This window comes from Dermacentor andersoni, chromosome 5 (assembly GCF_023375885.2).
Source record: "Dermacentor andersoni chromosome 5, qqDerAnde1_hic_scaffold, whole genome shotgun sequence".
Lineage (NCBI taxonomy): Eukaryota > Metazoa > Arthropoda > Arachnida > Ixodida > Ixodidae > Dermacentor > Dermacentor andersoni.
In genome coordinates, this window is record NC_092818.1 from 92,365,917 (window position 1) to 92,390,374 (window position 24,458).

Genomic DNA, 24,458 nt, shown 5'->3' on the forward strand with positions numbered 1-24,458 from the left:
GACAAAAATGTTTGGTCGCCTTATTGAACCGCTGGGATGGATCTACAAGAGCCATGCAATTCTTTTACATCATTGCCCCACAAGCCAACACAAAACCAGGCCAAACTTACATTGTTAATTATATGTAAAATGTAGCAGTCATGCCGCACTCCGAGGGCACATCATGAGGAACGTCCTTATTATGTTAACTTATAAGCAATGAGGACGTCCTGTGGATACCCTAAATCTACAACCAAATGTCCCACAAACGTCCTTTGGACGACTGGTAAAACCATGTCCGAGAAGCGTCCTGCATACTGACAAAAATGTCCTCAGGACGTACTCGGGAGGATGCCATAAAAATAATCCGTATTTAAAAATCTATTGGACGTCTGAATATCCCATTACGACGTTCATTGGATCATTCTTGGACATCATTGTTGGTGGATCATTCTTGGACATCCACCAATGATCCACAGACTTCATAGATATTTCCTAGGGACTTTCGAATGTCCCGTTACGGATCTGGGCTGGACATCTGTAGGACGTTGATTGACGAATGGGTAAGCTCTTTCTCCTTGTTGTCATACCACACCTTTGCCGTGAATTGTAGGTAGAAGTCCAAGTTAGCCAACATAATCGACGGATGCCATTTATTGTGGGCACTTACACGCTCATACATGGCGACCCGGTATTCCATGTCGAGGTGGTCGGTGTCGCAGAACGTTCCTTCCGTCGGAGTTGTAGGCGTTGATGTGTGTGGGCCGCGCCATGTCGGGTGCTGTTTCGTCCGTCATATTGTCCACTCCGAGGTGATGACCACTGTGGAGCTCGGTTGTTTCTTGCTGGTACCCCACACCTCTCATTAAGTTGTTACATTGAAGAAGTCACATAGATGTATTTACAATATTTACAAGAGAGACAACGTTGCATAAACAAGATGGCTGCCGAGACTCGTTCTACCTCTACACATAGAATCGCCTTCTTCTGACTTGCGTAATTTTTGGTTGCGCCTTAACGATATGAAAGGTCTTTTTTTCATAAAGAACCCACAGCGCATGTGCTCGCACCTCGCTTCACACTAGCAAAACTAAGAAACACTTTCCAGATGATGTATTTCCAAATCAAACTCAGATGCTTCACTTACACAACTTGTACCTTTCTGATAAAAAAAATATGGCGCTTTCGCCGGAAAAGCAAAGCACCGATTGCCATAGCAAATTATTAGAGGTATACGAAGTAGGGATAGTAGTTTTACCGGCTGTATAAACTTGCAAACATTCGCTTGCTGTCTAAACTAACAAGCACGGTGTCATGGGCGCACCGGCAAACACATGAATTTCACTCTATGACTGCGGACACTCTCGGTCAAAACGCTGGCGTCAGGAAGAGCGGTAGCAGCAGCGAGCGAATCGCCCTTCGTGATGCCACGCGTTGAACGCAAACTAAGCGAAGAGAACACAGCGCACACGAAGCTAGCAGCACTCGGTGCACTCTGTCCCCATCACAGATCGCTTTCAAGATTGGGCCCGCGTGGCCGCGCCATAAGCAGCCGCCGCCAGTGTGGAACGCCCTCCCCTCTTCCCTTCCCACCGGTGCCTTGCGCGCTACGGAAGACGGCGCTTCTTCCTCGCCTTGGTTCCTTTCGTGCGCGAGATCCAGCCTCCATCGTCTGCTCACCCTCACACGCTTTCACTCACACTCACAGCATACGGCGCGCTGCCGCGATGCTATCGCACTTGAAATTTATACGGAACATCTCGGCGACGCCGACAACGCAGGCGGAAATGCGGCTGGAGTGCCCATATAATTTCTATCGCAATAAAAATGCTTCCAAGACTTCGCGAGCAACTTAATTTTTGCTCGTTCCCAGGATCCGTATCTCCAATTGCGTGGCTCCCACCCACATGAAGTCACAGGCACGTTGAGTGCGCGCGTTCCTTATTCGCGACATTAAGTGCATGTTCGCTCGAGTGTGGATGTGACCCACGCCTTGCGGAGAAACTGATCTTGGGAAAGAGCGAGAGCAAAGTAGCGTTCGAAATCTTGGGGGCATTTAATTATTTAAAAGAAAGGTGAAAATTGAGTAAGTAATACATCAGTGAGTTTGTTTGATTATGAAATGACGTCATTTGGAAAATGATGTTTAGTTGTTAGTGTGTATCAAGGTGCCAGCACATGCACGGTGCGCGTGCGTTATGAAAAACTAGCTTTTACATGCTTACTGTCTGCAAAGATAAACAGTTGCAATTGAGGGCTCGTCCGCTCTATGTACTCCCCTGCATTGTTATCGTGTTTTGGCGATGAATTCATATTGTTCGACACGCATCAACTCGTTCAACAGCAAGAACTACTGGCCACATGCAAGTGCGCCATGGAGCAGCGAGAAACATATATTATTTAGAAAGGAGGCCCCGTAAACCATTCTCGTTGCCGCGCAAGCGAGATACGCGCTTTTTATGTGCATTTATTGTCGATGAAATTGTTCGCCCTACAATGCAGGAAATGCCCAAAAAGTGGAATTCACATATACCAAACGCATGCATGTTCAATATTCTTACCAACGAAACGGCGCCATACGGACTGCTGTTGACGCTCCCTCTGCCCCCGTTCCTTGTCCTCGGCGTGTTCACTCTCGTCTTGCTCGCGTTTCTGGGCGTGCAGCTTGCATTCTTCGCTCATGCGCTGCTTCGCCTCGTGTTCACGTGATGCGGCCTTCCGCTCTGCTTGCAGCTCCTCCATTTTGTCTGGATACTCCTCGGCATGGCCCGACGCGCTTAAGGTGATGTCTTGCATAGTGGCTTCGTGGGCGTTCTGCCTCTTTGCCTGCTCCACGTCCAGAGTGGCGGCCCTGAAATCGAAATTCACTTCCAGCTGTATTCTAAACACCGAAGAAAATCCTAGGGGTGCGCGAACAGTAGGCTTTGAGACAAAACCGAATGGGAAATTGAAGAGTGCCAGAACTGAATGAAATCGAATAGCGAATACTTTTCTAATCGTCTTCAAATAATGAACAGCCGTTATCACCAATACTATAAAATCATCTTGACATCCCTGTATGTTCACAACGTTACAGCAAGTTGTTACATTATTGCGCGTTGCGAAGCATCGATTTATAAAAAGCCGCAGTTTCTCCCGAAAGGCGACGCAGCCATTGCGACAGCAGTTAGTAGACGAAGTATGGATATTAGTTTAACAGAGGTATAATCTAGCAAATATTCGCTTGCTAACTAAATTAACAAGCATGGTGCCACGCGCGTAAAAGCAAACATGAACACATCTCATTCGATGATTGATAGCTTTCACAACGCTGGAGGCGCGGCAGCACGCAACGACCGAATAGATTTCCGTGCTGCGTCTCGCTTAAATGCGAACCATACTCGGTTGCAGACATCAGGTGCAACGCTGTGGAAGCTACGCAAGCAGTTCTGTCACGAAAATGTATCACTCCACGCGTTCCGTCCATGCTTCGCAGCGCGCGAATGGTGCTGGCTCGAGCTCGCAGGTACGTGAGGCTCCCCGTGACTGGCTGCAATAAAAAAACCCGAAAAGAACAACAAGAAAAATCAATATGATCTAATACAGCTCATTAGCAGCTGTATATCAAAGTGTGTTTGCTTCTAAGGAGCAAAACTTGTTTTATTCAATACTGAGCGTATTGAAAAACGTTATGGCACAATTGCGGTAAAAAAACACCGAACTACATCCAAGTGCGAACTGGATGTACGAACGCGGCTGCGCCATACACAGCAGCCGCTGGAGTAAAACGCGCCCCCCCCCCCCCCACGGTGCCTTGCGCGCGACGGTAGACGGCGCGCTTCCTCCCTGCCTTGCGCGCGCGAGATTGAGCCGCCATCGTCGGCTCGCCCTCGTGCGCTTTCACTCGTGCAAACAGCATACGGCATGCGGCGACATTATCACGTTTGGACTTTATATGGAAAATTACGGCGACGGTGACGACGACGGAAGAAATGCGCTTGGAGTGTCCATACAAATGCTATCGCGATAGAAACACAAATGTAGAATTAGGAGCAGATAAGTGCCTCTAATTCGCGTACTAAGGACTCATTGGCGAGTGCGAATGGTAGCGGCCGCAAAGGCCTTGCTCCGACGTAACGCGCTCCAATTGGTGTAACTTCACCTGTTTGCGATTTACTACGGCCGCCGTGATGAAGTGTGTGGCACTTTTGTTTCATTTGTATGTTTTATAGCGCAGAGTTATTGATCTAAAGTATTCAATACTATTCGAAAAATAATCGTATTTACGAATACGGACTATTTGATTCGAACACCGAGTGGACGAGGGCAATATTCGATCAACAGATTCGGACGTTTCAAATATTCTGACACCCCTACAATATCCTTTTAGCCAAGTACCGGGTATTTCAGTGAACACTTGTAAATTTTTCTTATCCTGTGGCAGATAGCAGAATTCCAATTCATCAGCTGGTCTATTCGAAGCGGCGGATATTACTTGAAAAATAAATTGAAGAAATAACGGACTAATTGACACATCCCTAATTATGTTTGACTAATTACCTTATGGCACATATTGCAATCCACCAATTCTAGGCGGGGAGTTCGCAAGGTGGATCCACTAGGAACGAACTCACAGGATGACACCACGTTCGCGATAATATTTCCCGAACGTTGCGTAGAAATTAATTGGCGCTCCAGTCACTATTATGCTTCAATGCATAAAATTGAGTTGTGTTAAGAAAGTAAGTGGAACGACAGAGCATTCTTACCGCATGTTTGACGGTGTACATCCCGTAAATGGTGTCATCCAGATAGTTATTTTCAAGTGGACATGCCTTGCAGTCTCACGCGAGATTCTGTAAATTACAATATGTGCCTGTGGTGTTGACCGAAGGTGGAAATCAGACTCCAGCCGTCCCGATATAAAAGCCGTTTATTTAACATATACAACGAATATATATAATGAAGAACAGAAGCGCCCCCTGGGGAATAAAGAACTGAAATGAATAACGAAACTGGATATAACATACTCCCTTCCTTATTTTTAGTGGTTAGTTGTTAGTAAGTATTAGTAAGGAAAACCCCAAAGCATGCGCACTGTACTTATTTACACATATTTACAACCTATGTACACAATGTCAGACCACCAACTAATTGGTCTGATAGTCTTGGAGCCAGGCCGGTGGCCGGCGCTCTCGGGTCGGCCGCGTTGAACGTCGCACTGGCGACGGGCTCGTTGACTGCTGCTGCTGCGGTATGCCAGGAGACAGTGCCTGCGTCCTGGGAGAAGGAGGCTGTAGCACGGCAGGCTGTAGCACCTCAGGAGACCGCGGCTGTGGCGTGGCAGGCTGCAGCGCATCAGGAGACCGCGGCTGCGGCGTGGCAGGTGGGCCCGGTTCCCAGGTGCCCCTCTCCGGAACCCTGGAAAGCTTGGAGGCATTCCACGTACGGTGGTCTCCAAGTCGGAAAGAGGCTGGTCCCCTCCTCTTGATGACCTCAGTGGGTGAAGAAAAGGCGCAGTCGCCCTTAAACCGAACGGACGGTTTTTTGACACGGACAAAATCGCCTACGGCTATCTTCGTCTTCTTGGCGGCTCTCCTTTTGTCCGTGTAGTGCTTGCTGCTTTGCTGCTGACGCCGAACCCTTTGACGAAGTCGCGCCAACTCCTTGGCTGGATCTTCCGCAAATGCTGGTGCCGAGAAACCCGCGATATCCTGCTTGGTTCGGGGCATTCTACCCTGCAGCAGAACTGCTGGGGCGACCCCGGTGGTGGCGTGCGGAGTACAGCGGTAAATGGCAAGGTATTCTGTGACAGCTTGCCGGAGTGGTCGTCTTTCGAGGAGTGAGACTTGAATGAAGTTTTTCAATGTGCGATTGAAACGTTCTATTTGCCCATTGGCTTGGGGGTAGTATACTGAAGAATGTGAAAGACTGATGTCTCTGTGTTGTAGGAAAGTTATGAACTCACGCGAAGTGAACTGAGGTCCATTGTCACAAACGATCTCTTCCAGGTAGCCTTCACGGGCAAAAACACTTCTTAAAAAGTCTTTCGCGGTGCTCGTGGACACTTAGCTGCAAAAATACACCTCTGGCCATTTAGAATGGTAGTCAACAAGCGTTACAGCAAATCTGCTGTTGTAGGCTGCATGCTCCAAAGGACGAACAATGTCTAGGCCAAGCTTTTGCCACGGTCGCTCAGGCCATTCAACAGGTTGCAACGGTGCTGGTGATGTTTTGGCGGACTTATCTGCCTCCAAGTAGATATGGCAGTTTTTTACTGCCGTTTCCACTTGCTTATCCATTCGTGGCCACCAGAACTGCTCACGCAGTCGCGCCTTCGTGCGCGTGATACCCGGATGTGTCTCGTGCGCGATGCCGATGATCTGAGCCGTGAGGGAGGACGGAACAACGAGGCGCTCTCCACGCAGTAGCAGGTTATCGACAACAGAAAGTTCTTCCCGAATGGCGTAGAATGGTTTCGCCTCTTCTGGTATGGACTTCTTTGGCGGCCAGGAACTCAGCACGAATGACTTGACGGTTTCCAGGCAACCGTCGTCGAGGGCGGCCTGCCTGAACTTCTCAGTCACGCAGGCTGGCTCAATGAACGAGACAATTTCTTCCTCCTTAGCAATCTCTGCCTCCGAGGTAGGTGCTGGTAGCCGAGAAAGTGCATCTGCTACAGTGTTTGTGGACCCCTTGCGGTATTCAACAGTGAAATTGTAGCAAAGCAGTCGTGCACTCCAGCGTGCGATTCGAAGTGGGCGTCTTCCATGTCCTTGTGACGACAGCAAGGACACCAGTGCTTGGTGGTCTGTTCGAATTGTGAAATGGCGACCCCACAGGTACGTGTGCCATCGCTCACACGCCCAAATGCACGCAAGAGCTTCTCGTTCACCGACTGAATATTTTCTCTCTGCAGGCGACAGTGTATGAGATGAGAAAGCGACTGTGCGGAGCTCGTGGCCACTTTGTTGCTGCAGGACTGCTCCCAGCCCACAGTCGGACGCGTCGGTCGACACAATGACTGGCAATGACGGATCGAACATCTGGAGGACTGTACTCGACGAAAGCATGTCCTTGACCCTCCGGAAACTGCTGTCTGCTGCGGCAGACCAGATGAATGGCTCATTTTTGCGAAGTAAGACTCTCATAGGCTCAACCACTTGTGCCAAGTGTGGAACAAACTTGGAGTAGGATTCTACGAGACCCAAAAACGAACGAAGGGTGGCCACATCAGTTGGCACTGGTGTGTTAACTATGGAGTCTACTTTCTCTGGAAGTGGCGAGATACCACGTGCAGTGACCTTGTGCCCTAGAAAGGCAAGTTCTGGAACGTCGAAAAGGCATTTGTTGTTCAGTTTCAGACCTGCGTTCTTGATCTTTTGCAGCACGGTCTTCAAGTTTGAAAGGTGTTCTTCTGCGGTCTTGCCAAAAATGATGACATCATCAATGTAGAACAACACGCCAGGGCAGCGGTCAAGGATTTTCGCCATCATCTTCTGAAATGCCGCTGGGGCAGAAACCAACCCAAAGCAAACTCTTTTAAAACGGAAAAGGCCATCATGAGTGATGAAAGCTGTCAGATCCCTGCTGTCAGGGTGCAAGAGAACCTGATGGTAAGCGGAAGCCAAGTCAAGTTTGGAGAAGTGTGTAGCGCCTACCAAAGCGTGAAGCAGCTCCTCTGTATGGGGCAGTGGGAAACTGTCTGGAACAATAGCTTTGTTCGGCTCTCGAAGGTCTACGCATATCCTGATGCTACCATCTTTCTTGTTAACAATAACAATGGGGGACACCCATTCGGAAGCATCGATCCGCACGATGACGTCAAGGCTCAGCAACCTCTGAAGCTCATTTGATACTGGTGACTGGAGAGAATATGGCAGACGGCGAAGCTTCGAAGTTACAGGCGGCACGCCTTGCCGTGTCTTGATGCGATGCGTGAACCCCTTAGCAAGACCCAACTCTGGACTGAAAAGTGAACTGAACTCATGTGCTAAGGCTGGCGGAAGAGCTTTGTTACGGGGCTGCGTGCTTGACGATGTGGAAATAGAACAGGATAGCGGGTCAACAACAGTCGGCTGCGGAGCAGCGGACGTGTATAAGAACTTGAGAGCAGAACCCTCAATGCGAAGATCCAACGCTTTAATGCCGTCAAGACCGATCAGACAAGTTCCTCGGTGAACAACATAAAAACGTAGCGACGCTGTGCGGCCTTTAAACCGAACGTCTGCCTGGAAACAACCTAGCACTGGAATCGGCCGTTGACAGTAGTCAGACTAACATGCGGAGCAGGCAGGAGCGCAACGCTCTGAAAATATCGACTGAATTGTTGCTCCGACAGGATTGAAACAGACGACCCTGAATCAACAAGGAATGTCAAAGTGACATTCGCGACTTGCAATTGAATATGAATTCCGCTACGCGCGGAACGTTGCACAGTCAAAACTTCCTCAGCACTGCTGGATGACGAAACATCTTCATGAAATTCAACTTCACGGACTCGGCCTTGCATTTGGGTTAGCTTGCGGTTGCATACCCTTTGAAAGTGGCCCTTGTGACCGCAAAACGAACAAGTCTTGCCATGCGCTGGGCACTGTGGCGCTGACGCGATGTGGTCCCGCGAACCGCATCGGAAACAATGTGGCGAGCCGGAGCGGCTACTCTGTTCTCGGTTCCGCTGAGGGGGGCGGTTCCGCTGCGGCGCACGTGAGCCGCCCGCGCTCCTCGTTAAATTCTGCTCTACGGTGGCTGCCGGTTGTGAATTCCTTTTTTTTTTTTTTGAAGAATGCGACGATGGTTTTCGACGCTGCCGCAATGAAATTGCTTCGACCGAAGCAGAAAGCTCCTTTAGCTCTTCAGCCGCCTACTCAAACTGAAGTGCAATTCGAACAGAATTCTCGAATGAAAGTGTGGAACCCTCGAGCAGTAACCGCTCACGCATGCGAGTGGAAGCTACGCCGGCAACGAATTGGTCCCGCAAAGCATCATCTTGCGAGGCAAACGAACAATGTGACGCTAGCTCCCGTAGAGCGGCAACAAAGTCATGAACGGACTCGCCTGTGTGTTGGCTGCGGCGGTGAAAGCGATGACGCTCGATGATAACGTTGCGCGACGTCGAAAACTGGTGTCGTAATGCGGCGAGTGCAGAGTCGCATTCGTCAGGAGGGGCCACGACAGACTTATCGGCGCGTGCTGCGGCACTTGGCGCGGCCGGTGCTGCGGCGCTCGTGCCTGCATGTAGCGTCTGATAAATACGCTGGCCCTCGTCCCCAAACAATGCAAAAGAATAGCCTTGCGTTGCTCCGGCTTGAAAGCGGCGGCTCCGGATGCCAGCAACTACACGTTGAACATCTGCTCCCACTGCTCCCATGGCAATGACGGACGGCCAGGCGTCGGAAGGAAAAACGGTGGCAGAGCAAGCCCGGTGAAGCTCATGGTGGCGGATACAGACGGCGCAGCGGGGCTGGGGGTACGTTCATGACATCCTCGTCGCCAATGTGGTGTTGACCGAAGGTGGAAGTCAGACTCCAGCCGTCCCGATGTAAAAGCCGTTTATTTAACATATACAACGAATATATATAATGAAGAACAGAAGCGCCCCCTGGGGAATAAAGAACTGAAATGAATAACGAAACTGAATATAACAGTGCCATAAGGCAATTAGTTAAAATAATAATGAGGGAATTATTGTAATTTACTCGATTATGCATGTCTAATTTTTGTACAAGTAATGTCCGCCTATTCGAGTAGACCAGCTCATGCACTAGAATTGTGCTATGTGCCACAGAGAATTTTTAAAAATTTCGAAAGAGTGCGTTGAAACACCCTATATATCGCAAGTGAATGCCGCCTAGGCCCATGTAATAGCCTCATCTTTCCTAGTGTGAACGGTGTTTATGAGCCTGCCAACGTGAAAGATTATGTGCGTTTCTTCGTGACGATTTTGTTTACACACGGCGCAACGTGATTTAAAAATTTACTTCAGCAAGAAAAATGTAGCCAAATTACGAAGTTGCCCATATTGCTCCCATTCTTAATGAGCTGCGATCTGAGATCAAACAAGATAAATTAAAGGATATGGCGAATAAAATGAAAAATGGTGCCGAAGTAGATTGAGCAGAAATAGGTGCACAGCATTGCAAAAAGAAACAATTTTTTCAGATACAAAAGGCCAAATTATTGCAGTTTAACGAAATTGCTCACAAAAATGGCCGACTAATGAAGAAAGTCGCAGTTTCATCCGAAAGGCGAAGCATCGCTTGTCATAACTAATTAGTGCACAGCTATACCAAGTGAGGATTGTAGTTTTATCGGCCGTGTAAACTTGTAAACATTCGTTTAATAAATAAATTAACAAGCGCGGTGTCACGCGCGCACACGTAAACATGAGCACATCTCGCTCGATGACCGCGGAAACTCGCTGTCAAAAGGCTGGCGTGAGCGAATGCGGCCGCAGCAACGAACGAGGTGACGTTCGTGCTACAGAGCGCTACTTCCAACTAAATTTATCACGCAAGATGACCCGTGTATATGCATTCGTCATTCATAGCCACAGCGCATGCGTCAGAAAACATTATATGCGTGGAGAACTGACCAACACCATTGCCGATCGAGGCGAGGGCCGAGCCGCACACCCACGGATAGAAATCACTCCCGCATGGAAAGCAACACCGTTACAACAACATAAAACAAGAAGCAAAATAAGGCAACAATAAACAAATTGTAGCTCGAAAAGAAAGATTGTTAAAAAGGTAACAAAAATAACAATGCAAAATTGTATAAAAAGAAACTAGCGCCATGAAACGCTAAAACGCTTACCCGGGGAAGAAAAAGTAAAAAGAAAACATGGTAAAATGGTGAAACATAGTGTAAAAAATCTGAGGTATCAAAAGGCAGCGCATGTGTAAGAAAGAGCTCTAGAAGGAGGAACGAAAGGGACAAGAGAAAACGAAGCGAGTAATCAGAGAAAGTGGTGCAAGCCGTTCAACACACGACGCTGCATCAGCGCCCCTTCTGACACCCTCTCCAGGAAAGACCTCGATTATCTGCAACACTAAGTGATGCCGTACATCAGCTTCTCTGAGTACTCTATAGTCAGGGTTAGGCATAGGGAGCTGGTGTCGCTGTTGTCATCATCATCATCACCCTGTTTTATGTCCACTGCCGGACGAAGCCCTCTCCCTGCAACCTCCAATTACGCCTGTCCTGCGCCAACCGATCCCAACTAGCGCCCGCGAATTTCCTAATTTCATCGCCTCACCTAGTCTTCTGCCGTCCTCGACTGTGTTTCCCCTCTCTTGGTACCCATTCTGTAACCCTAATGGTCCAATGATTATTTAACCGGCGCATTACATGACCTACCCAGCTCCAGGTTCTTTTTTCTCGATGTCAATTAGAATATCGTCTATACCCGTTGCTCTCTGATCCAAACCGCTCTCTTTCTGTATCTTAACGTTATCCCTAGCAATCTTCGTTCCATCACTCTTCGCGCGGTCCTTAACTTTTTCTACAGCTTCTTTGTCAGTCTCCAAGTCTCTGCCCCATATGTGAGCACTGGTAGAATGCATTGATTGAACACCTTCCTTTTCAATGATGACGGTGAGCTTCCAGTCAGGAGCTGACAATGTCTGCCGTATGCGATCCAACCAATTTTTATTCTTCTTTGAATTTCCTTCTCATGATCAGCGTCCCCTGTGATTAATTGAGCTAGGTAAACGTACTCCTTCACACACTCTAGAGGATGACTGGCGATCTTGAACCGTTGTTCCCTTGCCCGGCTACTCATTATTATCTTCGTATTCTGCATATTAATCTTCAACCAACTCTTACACACTCTGTTAAGGTCCTCAATCACTTGTTGTAACTCGTCTGCATCGTTGTTGAATAGAATGGCATCGGTAAACCGAAGATTGCTGGGATATTGGCCGTCGACCCTTACTCCTAAGCCAACTCAGTTTAATAGCTTGGATACTTCTTCCAAGCACGCAGCGAATTGCATCGGAGAGACTGCGTCTCCTGTATGACCCCTTTCTTTATTGGTATCTTCCTGATTTCCTGAGAATTAAGGTAGCTTTAACCTCTGTAGAGATTTCGAAGGTATTTACGTAACCTTTCTGTAGTCCTTGATTAGGTAATGCCTCTATGACTGCTGGTATTTCCATTCAATCTAATGCCTTTTGGTAATCTATGAAAGCCATACAGAGACGCTTATTATACTCATAAGATTTCTCGATAACCTGATTAATGACATGGATGATACATCGTAGAGCATCCCTTCCTGAAGCCAGCCTATTCCCTTGGTTGACTAATGTCCAGTATTGCTCTTATTCTATTGGAGATTATTTTGGTAAATATTTTATATATTACTAGGAGTAAGCCTATGAGCCTATACTGTTTCAATTCTTTAACGTCTCCCTTTTTGTGGATTAGTATAATGCTGGCATTCTTGCAGTTTTTTGGGACCCTTGCAGTCGATAGACACTTCGTATAAAGAGCCGCAAGTTTTGCAAGAATTTTGTTTCCTCCATGTTTGATTAAATCGACTGTTATTGGATCTTCTCCTGCCTCTGTTCCTCGTTTCATGTCTCGCAAGGCCCTCCTGACCTTACCGCTAGTTATAGGAGGAGTTTCTGTATCCTGTTCATTACTGTTGCTAATGGAGGTGTCCTGACTCTGGCTATTGTGCATGTCAGTATGGAATTATTCCGCTTCTTAAACTATATCTTCGAGATTGCTGATGATATTACCCTGCTTATCTTTCAGTGTATACATCTTGGTTTGTCCTATGACGAGGTTCTTTCTCACTGATTTCAGGCTGCATCCATTTTTGTGGCTTCTTCAGTCTTTCTCACGTTATAGTTTGGAATATCACTTATTTTCGCCTTATTTGTCAGTTTTGGCACTTCCGCGAATTCTACCTTATCTCTTGAGTTGGACACTTTCATTCTTTGTCGTTTCTTTATTACGCCCTTTGTTACTTGGGAGAGCTTGCCTACTGGTTGCCTTGCTGCCTTGCCTCCCACTTGAATTGCTGCTTCTGAAGCCAACCTAGTTACAGTTTCATTCATTGCCTCTGTGTAATCTTGATTTCTCTATTCGAAGGTTGCATATTTGTTTGCAAGTACCAGTCTGAATTTGTCTGCTTTTGCCTTTGCTGCATCTAGGTTGGCCTGTTTCTTCTTGACCAATTTTACTCTTTCTCTCTTCAAATTGAGATGAATCCGAGCCCTCACTAACCTATGATCACTGCTACTTCCCTTTACCCTACTTAACAGTTCTATATCCTACACTATGGTGGGATCGGCAGAAAGAATGAAATCAATTTCATTTCTTTTTTCACCATTAAGGCTGTTCCAGGTCCAGTTCTTGTTGCTTTGTTTCCCGAAGAAGGTGTTCATTATTCGAAGCCTATTACTTTCGGCGGATTCTACAAGCATCTCTCCTCTGGCCTTTCCAGAATGAACGCCCTAGTTGCCAATTGCTTGTTCCCCAGCCTGCATTTTCCTACTGTTGCATTGAAGTCGCCCATTACTACCGTATACTGAGTTTACACTTTTCTCATCGCTAATTGAACATTTTCATAAAACTGGTCTACTTAATCATCATCGTGGCTGGATGTTGGAGCGTAGGCTTGTACTACCTTTAATCTATACCTCTTATTAAGTTTGATTACGACTACAGCTATCCTCTCATTAACGCTCTAGAATTCGTCAATGTTGCCCACTATATCTTTATGGATTACGAATCCTACGCCGTATTGAATCTTATCTGGGAGACTTCTATAGCAGAGGACATGACCGTTATTCAGCAATGTGTAAGCCTCACCAGTTCTTCTAATCTCACTAAGGCCGATGATACCCCAAACAATGTCTCATACTTCCTCAAAGAATCCTGCTAAGCTATAGCCTCACTCGACAGAATTTGCCAATTAAAGGTTGACAGTTTCCATTGGCGGCCTGTCCGGACCCAGAGAATCCTAGCACCCTCTGTGGTGTTACAGGTCAGGTGCTCCGCAGCTGCTGGGGACTGAGGGCCATGGGTTAATTGTAGGAATCTCTTGGGAGGAGGTTGTTGTATGGGCCAGTTTATACGAGTATACTGAAAAGCGCAGGACGATTTCACACACTGCTGTATAAGCCAATTACCGCAAACGAAGGACGGGGCTCGGCTCCGCGAAGAGGGAACGCAGGAGACACGCACGCATGGAAAGAAATGCGGCTTAGAACCTGCGCCGTAGAAGAGTCGCCAAATGTGCACGCTCGCTCGGAACAAAAGCGAAGGTGGTTCGAACTGAATGGGAAGCGTTCGGGGTTACGGGCGTGAAGATAGGTTGGGGTGTGTTTGAAGCCACCGCTAACACTAGACACCCCCGGGCTTCCCAGATGTGGGAATCTTGTGGCTTTGTCTGTGACAATACTTCGAGTCGCAGGTATACATTGTACGCTAGTGGCTGGTGTTGATAACAAAATGTGCGAAGATGTGGAATCGCCCACTTGTCAGCCTTCCTTGTGTTTACTATAGGTTGACACTATTCTAAACATGCTAAACGTGCAATGAAATCTCTCACAAGTATGTGTGAACATTGCATCCCATATAATAAACGGTAAATATTAATATGTTTGACTCTAATACTATGAAACAATAACAAATAATTTGTACGCATTTCTCATCGTTGAGAACGGTTCCGTATTTGCGATATGACGTATAATTTTTTTTTGTAAGGTATGAGGTCTTTATATTAGTTTGGTAGTTGCAAACTACACTAAGGCACAGTAGTTAGGGTGCGAAGTAAACAATCGGTGATATATTTGTATTTTGGCGGATACCGGGAGCATGCAGCGCCAACTGGATACATTATCTGTCACAGAAGATAGCTCTCTGGAAAAATAGTGAACGCATGCCTCCCAATTTAAAGTATGATGATGATATTTGATGTTTTATGGCGCAAGGGCCAGGTATGGCCAAAGAGCGCCATGTCTGTGGTTTAAGTAGATTAAGTAGATTTAAAGTAGATGTAAAATAGACTCCAAGGATTTTGTAGTTATATGTCAACAATTTCTATTTGTCGACCCTCAAAAGTTATAGTACTGTTGAATGTTGCTTTCATGTTCTTCGCGTTAAACATCTTCACCTTCGTCTTTACTGGTTATTGGTTTTCCTTGGAGAACACGGATAACTTCAATAAAAAACTCGTTGTATTGGGAGCCTAATAGGTTTATATTAGATCCGACCATCCGAACAATGCTGTCATCAGCATATATTATGAATTTTGCCTTACTTGTATGATATCATTAGTACAAACAACAGAGAAATGTGGTACGTCCCAGCACCTTCCCTTGTCGAACACCAAATTTATTGTGTAGGTCGGACGACGTTTGGGTAATTTAAACGTTTGCACTGTACTCCTTTACTGAAATAAGATTGAAACAAATTCAGGGAACCACCGCGTATTCCATGATGCTGCAATTTGTTGAATAACGTAGCATGGTCAAGAAAGTCAACCATCTTGCTAAAATCCGAAAAATATGCAAATAAACGTATATTGTACATTTCTGATGATGGATTCCAATAAATACACTAAAGCTGTTTCGTTTGATCTTCCCCATCTGAAGCCGAACTCTGCATTCGTTAAAACGGAGAACATATCAAAAAAGCTTGTCTTGCAATTAAATAGAACTTTTTGCAGTCCCTTAGAAACGGCGGGCAGTACTGATATTGGTCTATAGTTACTCGTTACATAAGAACCACCGCCATTAACAATTACTGAAACTCTGGCACATTTAATCCGTTCGGGAAAGCTTCCCGATTGCAGTACTAAATTAAATATGTGTGCTAGTAAATTAAAAGGAAAGACAAATGGTGCTTAATGAGCGCTATTTGGAGATTTTTGACGTCATGTGCTAGATTATTTTTCAAGCTAGTGAGGTAATTCTTGGGGTTGTGGATAGGGGTGTAATGAAGGTGATTGGAGCGCTAACGATGAGTTAACTGAAATGGTCTGCAAGCGATTTGCGGCAAAGTTTGAAAGCATTAGTGTATTATGGTGTTCGCGATCTTTATTTAGCGTTGTCGACCCATGACATTGTTCACTATTCCTCATGTTACGTCAGGATGCTGTCGACCGACATCTAGAAATAAACATTGAAACGGAAGAAGACGAGGTCTACTGCTCTCGAAACACGACGCGGCGCTTTTGTTGGCAGACTTCCCAGCTAGTCAGGTCTTTTTCGTGTGTATCGTACCACACGCGAGGCGTGCCGTGGAAGTAGAAGACTACACTGGCAGGCATGAATGTCGCGTCCAAGATATTTGTCATGCTCGCTAACGCGTTTATACCAGGTAAGCCAGTCTTCCGCGTCCGTGCCATTTCTGCCGGTGAAAATCTCTGGGCCACGAGGCTGCGATGGGACTAGATGTGACGTAGCATCACTTATTGTGGACGGGGCGGCGTTGCTTGAAGACGTCGCGATTGAACCGATGCGGCGACCACTACGGAAATTCAGCGCAGCGTCGTAGCGAGCACACCCCGCACCTCCACCAAATGTGACGGTGTAGGAGATATGCACCGGTGCTCAAATATGCGCGACAGCCCTGGCTCCGAACCTTAGTATCGGAAAAGAGTCAACCACGTCGTCTTCCGTTCTCGCGCTACTGGCACATACCATTCCGTAACAATACGCGTGTTTTGCTCGTCTGAGTTTGTATTTAGCTGGTTCAAAAAAATTGATATTTTTTCAAAGCTATGTCGGAACGTATTTGTAAAAAGAAGTGCTGTGGGGATTTTTACCTTTTATCATCCTCAAGTATTATTTAGCGGTCCATGGTTTTCTATCTTTGTTTGAAGGTTTTAAAAGTGGAAAATAGTCTTTATGGCAAATTCGCCTGTGCCTCGTTCGCATCTTCGTTTTCTAACCCAGATGACCAATCCTAACTCCTTATTTCGTGTTTAATAGATTCAAGACTATGTTGCGTAATTGGCTGAACCTTAAAAACATCTGTGTATGGTACTCATTACGGTACATCAACAAAACTGGGCAGTGATAACTGATGTCTGATGCAATTGTGCCAGAACTGCAGACTGTAGTGCCTATGCTAGTAACCTTAAGATCAAGGCCAGGCAATTAAGAACAAGTAATACGTGTTGGTGTGCCATGCAATTTTCAAAACACAATGATGAGTGTGTACTACAGAAATTTTGAGAGCTATTTCTCTCGAAACCATTAATAGTAAAGTGGCCACCGCATATCAGCCTGTAGTTATGCTTACGATCATAATATTTTTTTTCCTGCCACTGCTGCCGCTGCTGCCGCCAACTGCTTTTTTTCTGTTTTTTTCTATCCGAGTCTCTGTTTAATGCTCATAACATGCCGACGAATGCAGAACTACCGAAGAAAATTCAGGAGATGGAATTTAAGATTTATAACATGGCTAAAAGCACGCGTAAACTAGTCTTTGGTAACATCTTGCTAAGAATGAAGGAGTCTGGGATTGACGTTGTCGAGCTAAAAGAAGAAGTTGATGCCTTGATTACAAGTGCCGAGCACTTGAACGGACTTGTAAGAACTACGTAGCCAAAATACAACCCTAATTGCGGAGAACAAACAATTCAAATCTCAAAACCAGACATTGACTCGCAAGATGGAGGAGCTTGAACAGTACTCTCGGCTTGGCAATGTCGAGATCAAGGGCATTCCCTGCTCCCAAGGAGAGGACTGTATCGCAATAATGACAACTGTAGGAGACAAATTTGGCTATCCCGTATCGCCTAGCGATCGCGACATTGTTCATCGCGTACCCGCCAGAGCTAACGACAAGAAAAATGTCGTTGCTCGGGTCTCCCCCAGAACTAAGAAAGCTGATTTTTGAGCAAAGCGCATAAAGCCAAACTCTGTCTTAGTGACATTGGATTTTCTGGCTCATTTAATGATCCCGTCTTTGTAAACTAGCATCTAACCCCATCTAAGAAGAAGGCTCTCTTTTCCAAAGCCCTAACTTTGAAGAAAGAAAGGAACTGTATGTTCCTTTGGACGGACAATTGCCAAATCAGGGCTAGGAAAACCACTAACAGCAAAGTTCTCCGCATTCGAGACGAATCTGACCAAACCAAAATACACTAGAGCTCATTGTTTAACCAATTGACATAACAATTATGGCTTCCGTGCTGAAACCCCATCAAGTGAGTTCCTTTTTAAGCGGATTTCATTCCATCATTCATTGTAACGCGAGGAGTCTTCATAAGCACTTCGACGCAATCGATGATTTCCTCACATCGCAAACTAGTTGGTTTTCACTAATTGCCATTAATGAAACTTGGTTATCTGACGACGACAAAAAATTGTATTGTTTCCCGAACTATAAATCGGAATACTGCAATAGATTAACGAGCTCTCACGGTGGTGTGGCCATATTTGTTCCTCCTAATATTGCTTATCGAAGAAGACATGACCTATCCTTAACCATTACTAATTGCGAATCTGTTTGTATTGAATTCAGTACCTGCTTTCTTGCTCAGTACAACAAGGATTTCATATTTGGCTGCACTTACCGTTCTCATTCATCATCAGTTAATGATTTCTGTACCAACCTTGATCATATCTTACACACTATATCACTAGAAAATAAGGATGTTGTTATAATGGGTGATATAAATATAATTTACTCGATTAAACGTCACCCATATGTATTCACTACACTAGTGTGTTCCATAGCTACGGATATGAGTGTTTAATTGACGTCCCCACACTTGAAGTTTCTAACGGCACAGGTAGACTTATTGATCATGCTCTTTCTAACCTCCTTCATTCACCAGAGGCAAAAGTATTGCAAATCTACATCAGTGATCATTATCCCCTGCCCTTACGCTTCAACTCTAACGTACGACCTTGCCCACCTTCACATACTAAAGATGTTCTGGACAAAGTCAGCTTCACAACTGCTGTTGCTAATACAAATCGGTCTGAAATGAAATCACTAAACGACCCAAAGAAAGCCCTTCCCACATTTTTTTCACGTATTATATCATACTTACGACAGTTCACCTCCAAAAATAAATGTATAAAAAAACTGTAGCATTTTCTCACAATCCATGGATCTCGCAGCAATTATGAACAGCATTGCGTAAACGGGATAACCTATATAGGAAAACCAAAAGGCAACCGTTTAACGTGAACTTACGTGCCCGATATAAAAACTTCTGTAACTCTCTTACCTGTAAACTAAAATCAGCTAAACTATTGTATTTCCAGCAAAAAATTTTACAGGCGACTAACAACACTAAAAAAATGGTACATTGTCAACTCTTTCTTAAACAGGAACACACGACTAAACCAAGTATCCAGAATTTTAAATGATGGAGTCGAGCTCAATTCCCCTGCCAATATGGCTGAGGCTTTTAGTAGTCTTTTTTCTTTCCTAACAATTTACCTTCCCCTACACAGACCATCAGCATGAACCGTCTACCTCATTCATTCTTTTTATTTCCTATAACGCCAGAAGAAATAACTGCAGTTATAAATAATCTAAAAGTGACAAGCGCTGGAATTGATGAGGTTCACCCTGCTAACATAAATTAATTGTGCACTTAATTTCAGATATACTTTCATTTATTGTTAGTTACTTATTCAAGACTGGTTTATTTCCTTCTTAACTTAAGCGTGGCAAAATCATCCCAGTTTTTAAAAGAAGGCGATTGCTCATTATTAAATAATTACAGACCTATTTGCATTATACCATTCTTTAGGAAAGTTATTGAGAAACTAATTGAAATACGGCTAATGAAATATCTTTCTAAAGTTAACATTCTCTCTTCATGCCAGTTTGGTTTTCGCCACGGATATTCCATAGAACTGGCACTAATTCATCTCACTGATCAACTAAAAAAAAATAATAGCCGAAGGATTTATCGCCGCCTCAGTTTTTATCGATCTAACGCAAGCATTTGATAGCATAAATCATAATATCCTTTTTCTAAGCTCGAAGCAATTGGCATTTGTGGGCCTGCTCTCTCACTACTAAAAAGCTACTTATATAACAGATGTTCAAGTTGTTTCCATTTCCAACGATTATTCTCGATAGCGAATTACTAACATTGGTGTGCCCCAGGCATCTAACCTGGGGCCACTTGTGTTTTTGGTTTATATTAATGATTTACCTAACTGTCTTTCTTCCACAAAATGCATGCTATACGCAGATGACACCAATATATTCACCTTTCATAAAGATATCTCATCTCTCGTTAAAAAGGTAAATGCTAATGTTATGGTAAATGGTAAATGCTAATGATATGGTAAATATCCTAATGTTGTGTAATGTTAACATGTTATCTATTAATGCAACTAAGATTAAATTTGTAGTATTCTCTTCTCATCAGCGAAACCTACCATCCATTACACCTATTACTTTCGGTTCTCACCGCCTTCCTCCAAGTTCGTGTTCATCTTTCCTTGGTATTCTACTTGATTGTAACTTGAAATATCACAATCATATTGCTCACATAAAAAAGAACATAGCTGATGGTATACGCATCTTAATCAAAACACGCCCTTACTTCAAACGTGCCACATTACTCTCACTTTACCACTCTTTTTTCCACTCTCACATTACTTGTCGCATAATATGTTGGGGTAACAACTATAATAATCATATTGCGTCTTTACAGACAGTTCAGAACCGAACCATATGAATAATTACTTACAGTCTACGCTTTTCTAATGCCACTTCCCGACTACACGATAGTAACATACTTGCCATATCTGGACTCACTAAATACAACCTAGGTATTATATTCTACAGATTTGTGAATAATGAGCTACGATATATCCCATTTTCGCTTTCTAACCTGATGATTCATATTACCACCAGATTTGCGTTGAATAACAATTTTCTTTTATCAAGAATCCGCACTAACTGTGGTAAACAGACTGTGGAATTCACTTCCCTATCAATATGGAACACCCTTCCTTTCATAATGAAAAACCCAAGATCTTTGTCACATTTTAAAACAGAACTAAAACTGCATTTCTTATTCACAGACTAACGACAAGGATTACTGTAGTCGGTCATTGTTCGCTTTTTTTTTCTTTTTCTTGTCTCTCTTTTTTTCTTTTGTTGTTGTAAATAAACTGTTGGTATTTTGTTCCCGCACAATCTTGCTGCTACTATCAGATCTGCAAAACCTTGTTATTTTTTGTAATCAATCCTGTATGTAACCATTCTTTTCTTGTTGCTTGTATATTTCCTTATTATGTGCCGTTGTTGCTATTAGATGTTAACTACAATAACTGTTCTTGTAGAGGGGGTCCCGATACAGTCTCTGACTATGGGACCATCTTCTGCATACTAAATACTTGTAATGTGACCCAAGTTCTAATAATAAATTCTGATTGATAGAAAGGCTTTATTGAATTCCCAGAAATGCGTGAAAGGCTACTGTAAAAACTGAAATCATGCAAATTTGAACAATATTTACTAAGAAACTGATGGCCTAAACAAATACTCTACTTCCTACGGTCACTAAAATTTAGAGTTTCCTTTTAAATTTAACAAAGATGATCGAATTGGGTGCAGCCATCGAGCAGTGAGCTAAGCCTTCCTCTTGAGCTCATCGTCAGTCATAAATTCTTGGATAGTGGAGCGCAGGTAAGTCATGTGAGTGGCGTGAGCTCATGATAAGAACTGAAGTCAAACAGTCTCGACCGTCTAAAGATGCAGCACAACTCACGCTTCCATCTCTTGATTTCCCGCAGGCTCGCTGGTGTCGTGAAACCTTGAAATAAAAAAAAAGTAGACAATAAAGCATATACGGAGGATACAAGTAAAAATTTTTCATTTCACTTATTGCACGTGCCTTATAGGCCAAAGGACATTACACACACATTTGCATTACACACAGTTTGTTACTGAGGACGCAAAAGCTCCCTTATGGATATGAAGAATGAGCTGCACGCAGAGAGCTAACTATATCAAGCCAAGAAAAATAAATTGACGTTTTCGCCACGGAGCAATGAAACCGACGGCGAGGACTCACATAGTGCTCCTTGCCGGCAAGTGTTCTAAGAATGCGCGGGGGCGACACTGCGGGGCGTAGCTCGCGAGGATGAGCGCCCATTCGCCGCGGAAACTCGATGGCTGTGACGTTTCGCGCTCTTGTCTAATTCATCGACAAATAGAAGCACAGGTGTAATGATTCTGCCTCCATCCCATAGCCTCCTGTTTAGCTCAGATAGTTGGGCGACGCCCTGAACAGGAGATGGAGAGAGGTAACAACGACGTAAATATACAAGTAAATTAACTAATTAAGCGAGTGTTATTTATTTAACTATACGACTTTAAGCGACTATGTAAACATGAAAATGTCACAGCCGCTTGTGTTGTCATTTCACAACGGCACTCGTTCCATCATGTATAGAGAAGCCGGGCCATTAGTAGGAAATCCTACGGTAGATCGTCTGCCAAGGCATTGGGACGGACACCACGAGGTTTCGGCCTCACCTGGCACCATTGGTGACGATCTCATCTGGGAGTCCCGGAGCTGCAACGGGGAAGGAAAACAAAACACAATTAAACTGCCACCTCAGAACAAGAGACAATTATCTATGCGGCACCCTAGCAGCCGACTTGGGGAGACATTATAAAGGGGAATTGTATTAGTCAACTATACCTCAATGCCGGTAATGCCACTCAAGTTCGCCAAGCCGGAAAATACGGAAAAGCCACAAATATATACGCGTGCCGAAGGCGCACTGATCTTCTCGTACATAGACTGTTTTCTCGTTTTCTGGCGCTTCGCTTGTAGTATGCAGCACTCGTATACTTTTTATGATATAAAAAGCTGATACGAAGTAGGTGAATTTATATATTATTGCTGTGTTTCTACACATTTCACAGTTAAAGGTGTAACTGTTGATGAACTTGTAGGATGACTACGTTGTACCGATATACAAGTGTTACCGGAGTATTTAAATTTTATATTTGTCCTCTATTTGGTTATATTTGCCCTGACCAATCTTGATGTAGTTTTGTTTCTTTTTGATGACATTATATCCTGCCCTTGATGTGTGTCCTATTTTAGTCAGGATTAAAACACTGGTATAACGCGGCAGGGACGATCTCATTGCCAGGTTAGTTCTTCCACACTGAATTCTCTACTGTACAGGGTCAAATGCACAGCGCAAAAGGCGGAAGAAGGAAGAGACACGCTCAAAAAGAGCGTTCTTTCCTCTCGTGTCTCTTTCTTTTTTCCCTCGTCCCTTGAGGTGTGCATTTCGCGCAGTACATCACAGAATTCCGCAGGGAAGTTACGACTAAGCGCCGTAAATGCACATACACGTGTTGTAAGGGCGTACCTTCAAGACGTTGTCAACTTAGAGTGATAGAGGTTTGGCAGATCTCTTGAATTAGCATTTGTTAATAATGCTTCCTATTGACTTATTTTTTTCTCAAATTCATGCCTCAAGTATCCCAGAGAGACCTTACATCAGGGATGGGCAGTTGAGGCAGCGGATCACAGGTAAGATGTTAAGTAATGGCTCTCCATGGCCGCTTTAAATTGGGTGCAGTTTTTTAACATGGCGATGTGGGTGGGAAGCGCGTTTGGGTCTTGTGCTACCGTATGTAGCACAAAATGCTTCTGGAAGGTCTTCGTACGGCTACGCTAGGGATGTACGGCGTTTGGATTGCAATGGCGAGATGTCCGATTCCAGGCTTACGCTTGAGCATTGCGGTGAATTTTGACAGATGGACGAAGGGGCAATTTACAAAATTGCTGAATAGGCGAATTTCCAGTCATCTGAACTATTTGAAAAAAAAAGAAAGGGGGAGGATGCTTAAGCTTCCCATTTCAGAGTGGAACGCGATAGCATTCAAATATCCCTGAATGTTTCACACGCTTACCGGCAACTGCAGCTTATGTAACCGTAATGTTTACCGGGAAACGCTAGCGCCGAACATAATGCAGGAAGGCGAGCTTTCTGGTAGAAACGGCACGCGATGATGACAATTATGCTGCTGCTGATGATGGTGTGGCCAACCCTTTGTATCGGGAGGTCGTAGCAACCACGCCCACGCCCGGATGATGCTCTAAATAATTTAAATATGGCGTATACGTGACAAAACCACTTTCTGATTATGAGGCACGCGCTAGTGGGGGACGCCGGAAATATGACTACCTGGGGTTCTTTAACGTGCGCCTAAATCTAAGTACACGGGCGTTTTCGCATTTTGCCCCCATCGAAATGCGGCCACCATGGCCGGGACTCAATCCTGCGACCTCGTGCTCAGCAGCCTAACACCATAGCCACTAAGGAACCACGTCAGTTGATCACGCTCTACTGCCTACCTATTCGAGCAAAGGAAATACAAGTAATTGACGTACTAGTTCTGCGGAAACCCGCAAGGTGGAGAGAAGTAATTAATAAAGGGAAAATCAGACATCCACCCATTCGTAGCGATTACTACAAAGTAAACCCATGCGGGTTCCTCGAAAGAAAAACAATTTTTTTTTT

The 24,458-nt window shown here is 44.8% G+C and overlaps 1 protein-coding gene across 11 annotated transcripts in view; it reads right to left on the reverse strand.

Moving 5' to 3' along the window:
- The window catches only part of LOC140218489 (uncharacterized), a 187,152-nt gene that overhangs the window by 19,548 nt on the left and 143,146 nt on the right, over nt 1-24,458 (reverse strand). For all 11 annotated transcript variants that reach the window (XM_072288218.1, XM_072288214.1, XM_072288219.1 and 8 more), the window contains 3 exons: nt 22,447-22,486; nt 21,677-21,721; nt 2,541-2,830 (listed from right to left, as the gene is read on the reverse strand). In XM_072288218.1, the coding sequence (XP_072144319.1) occupies nt 2,541-2,830; nt 21,677-21,721; nt 22,447-22,486 (375 nt within the window). The remainder of the gene's footprint in view (nt 1-2,540; nt 2,831-21,676; nt 21,722-22,446; nt 22,487-24,458) is intronic.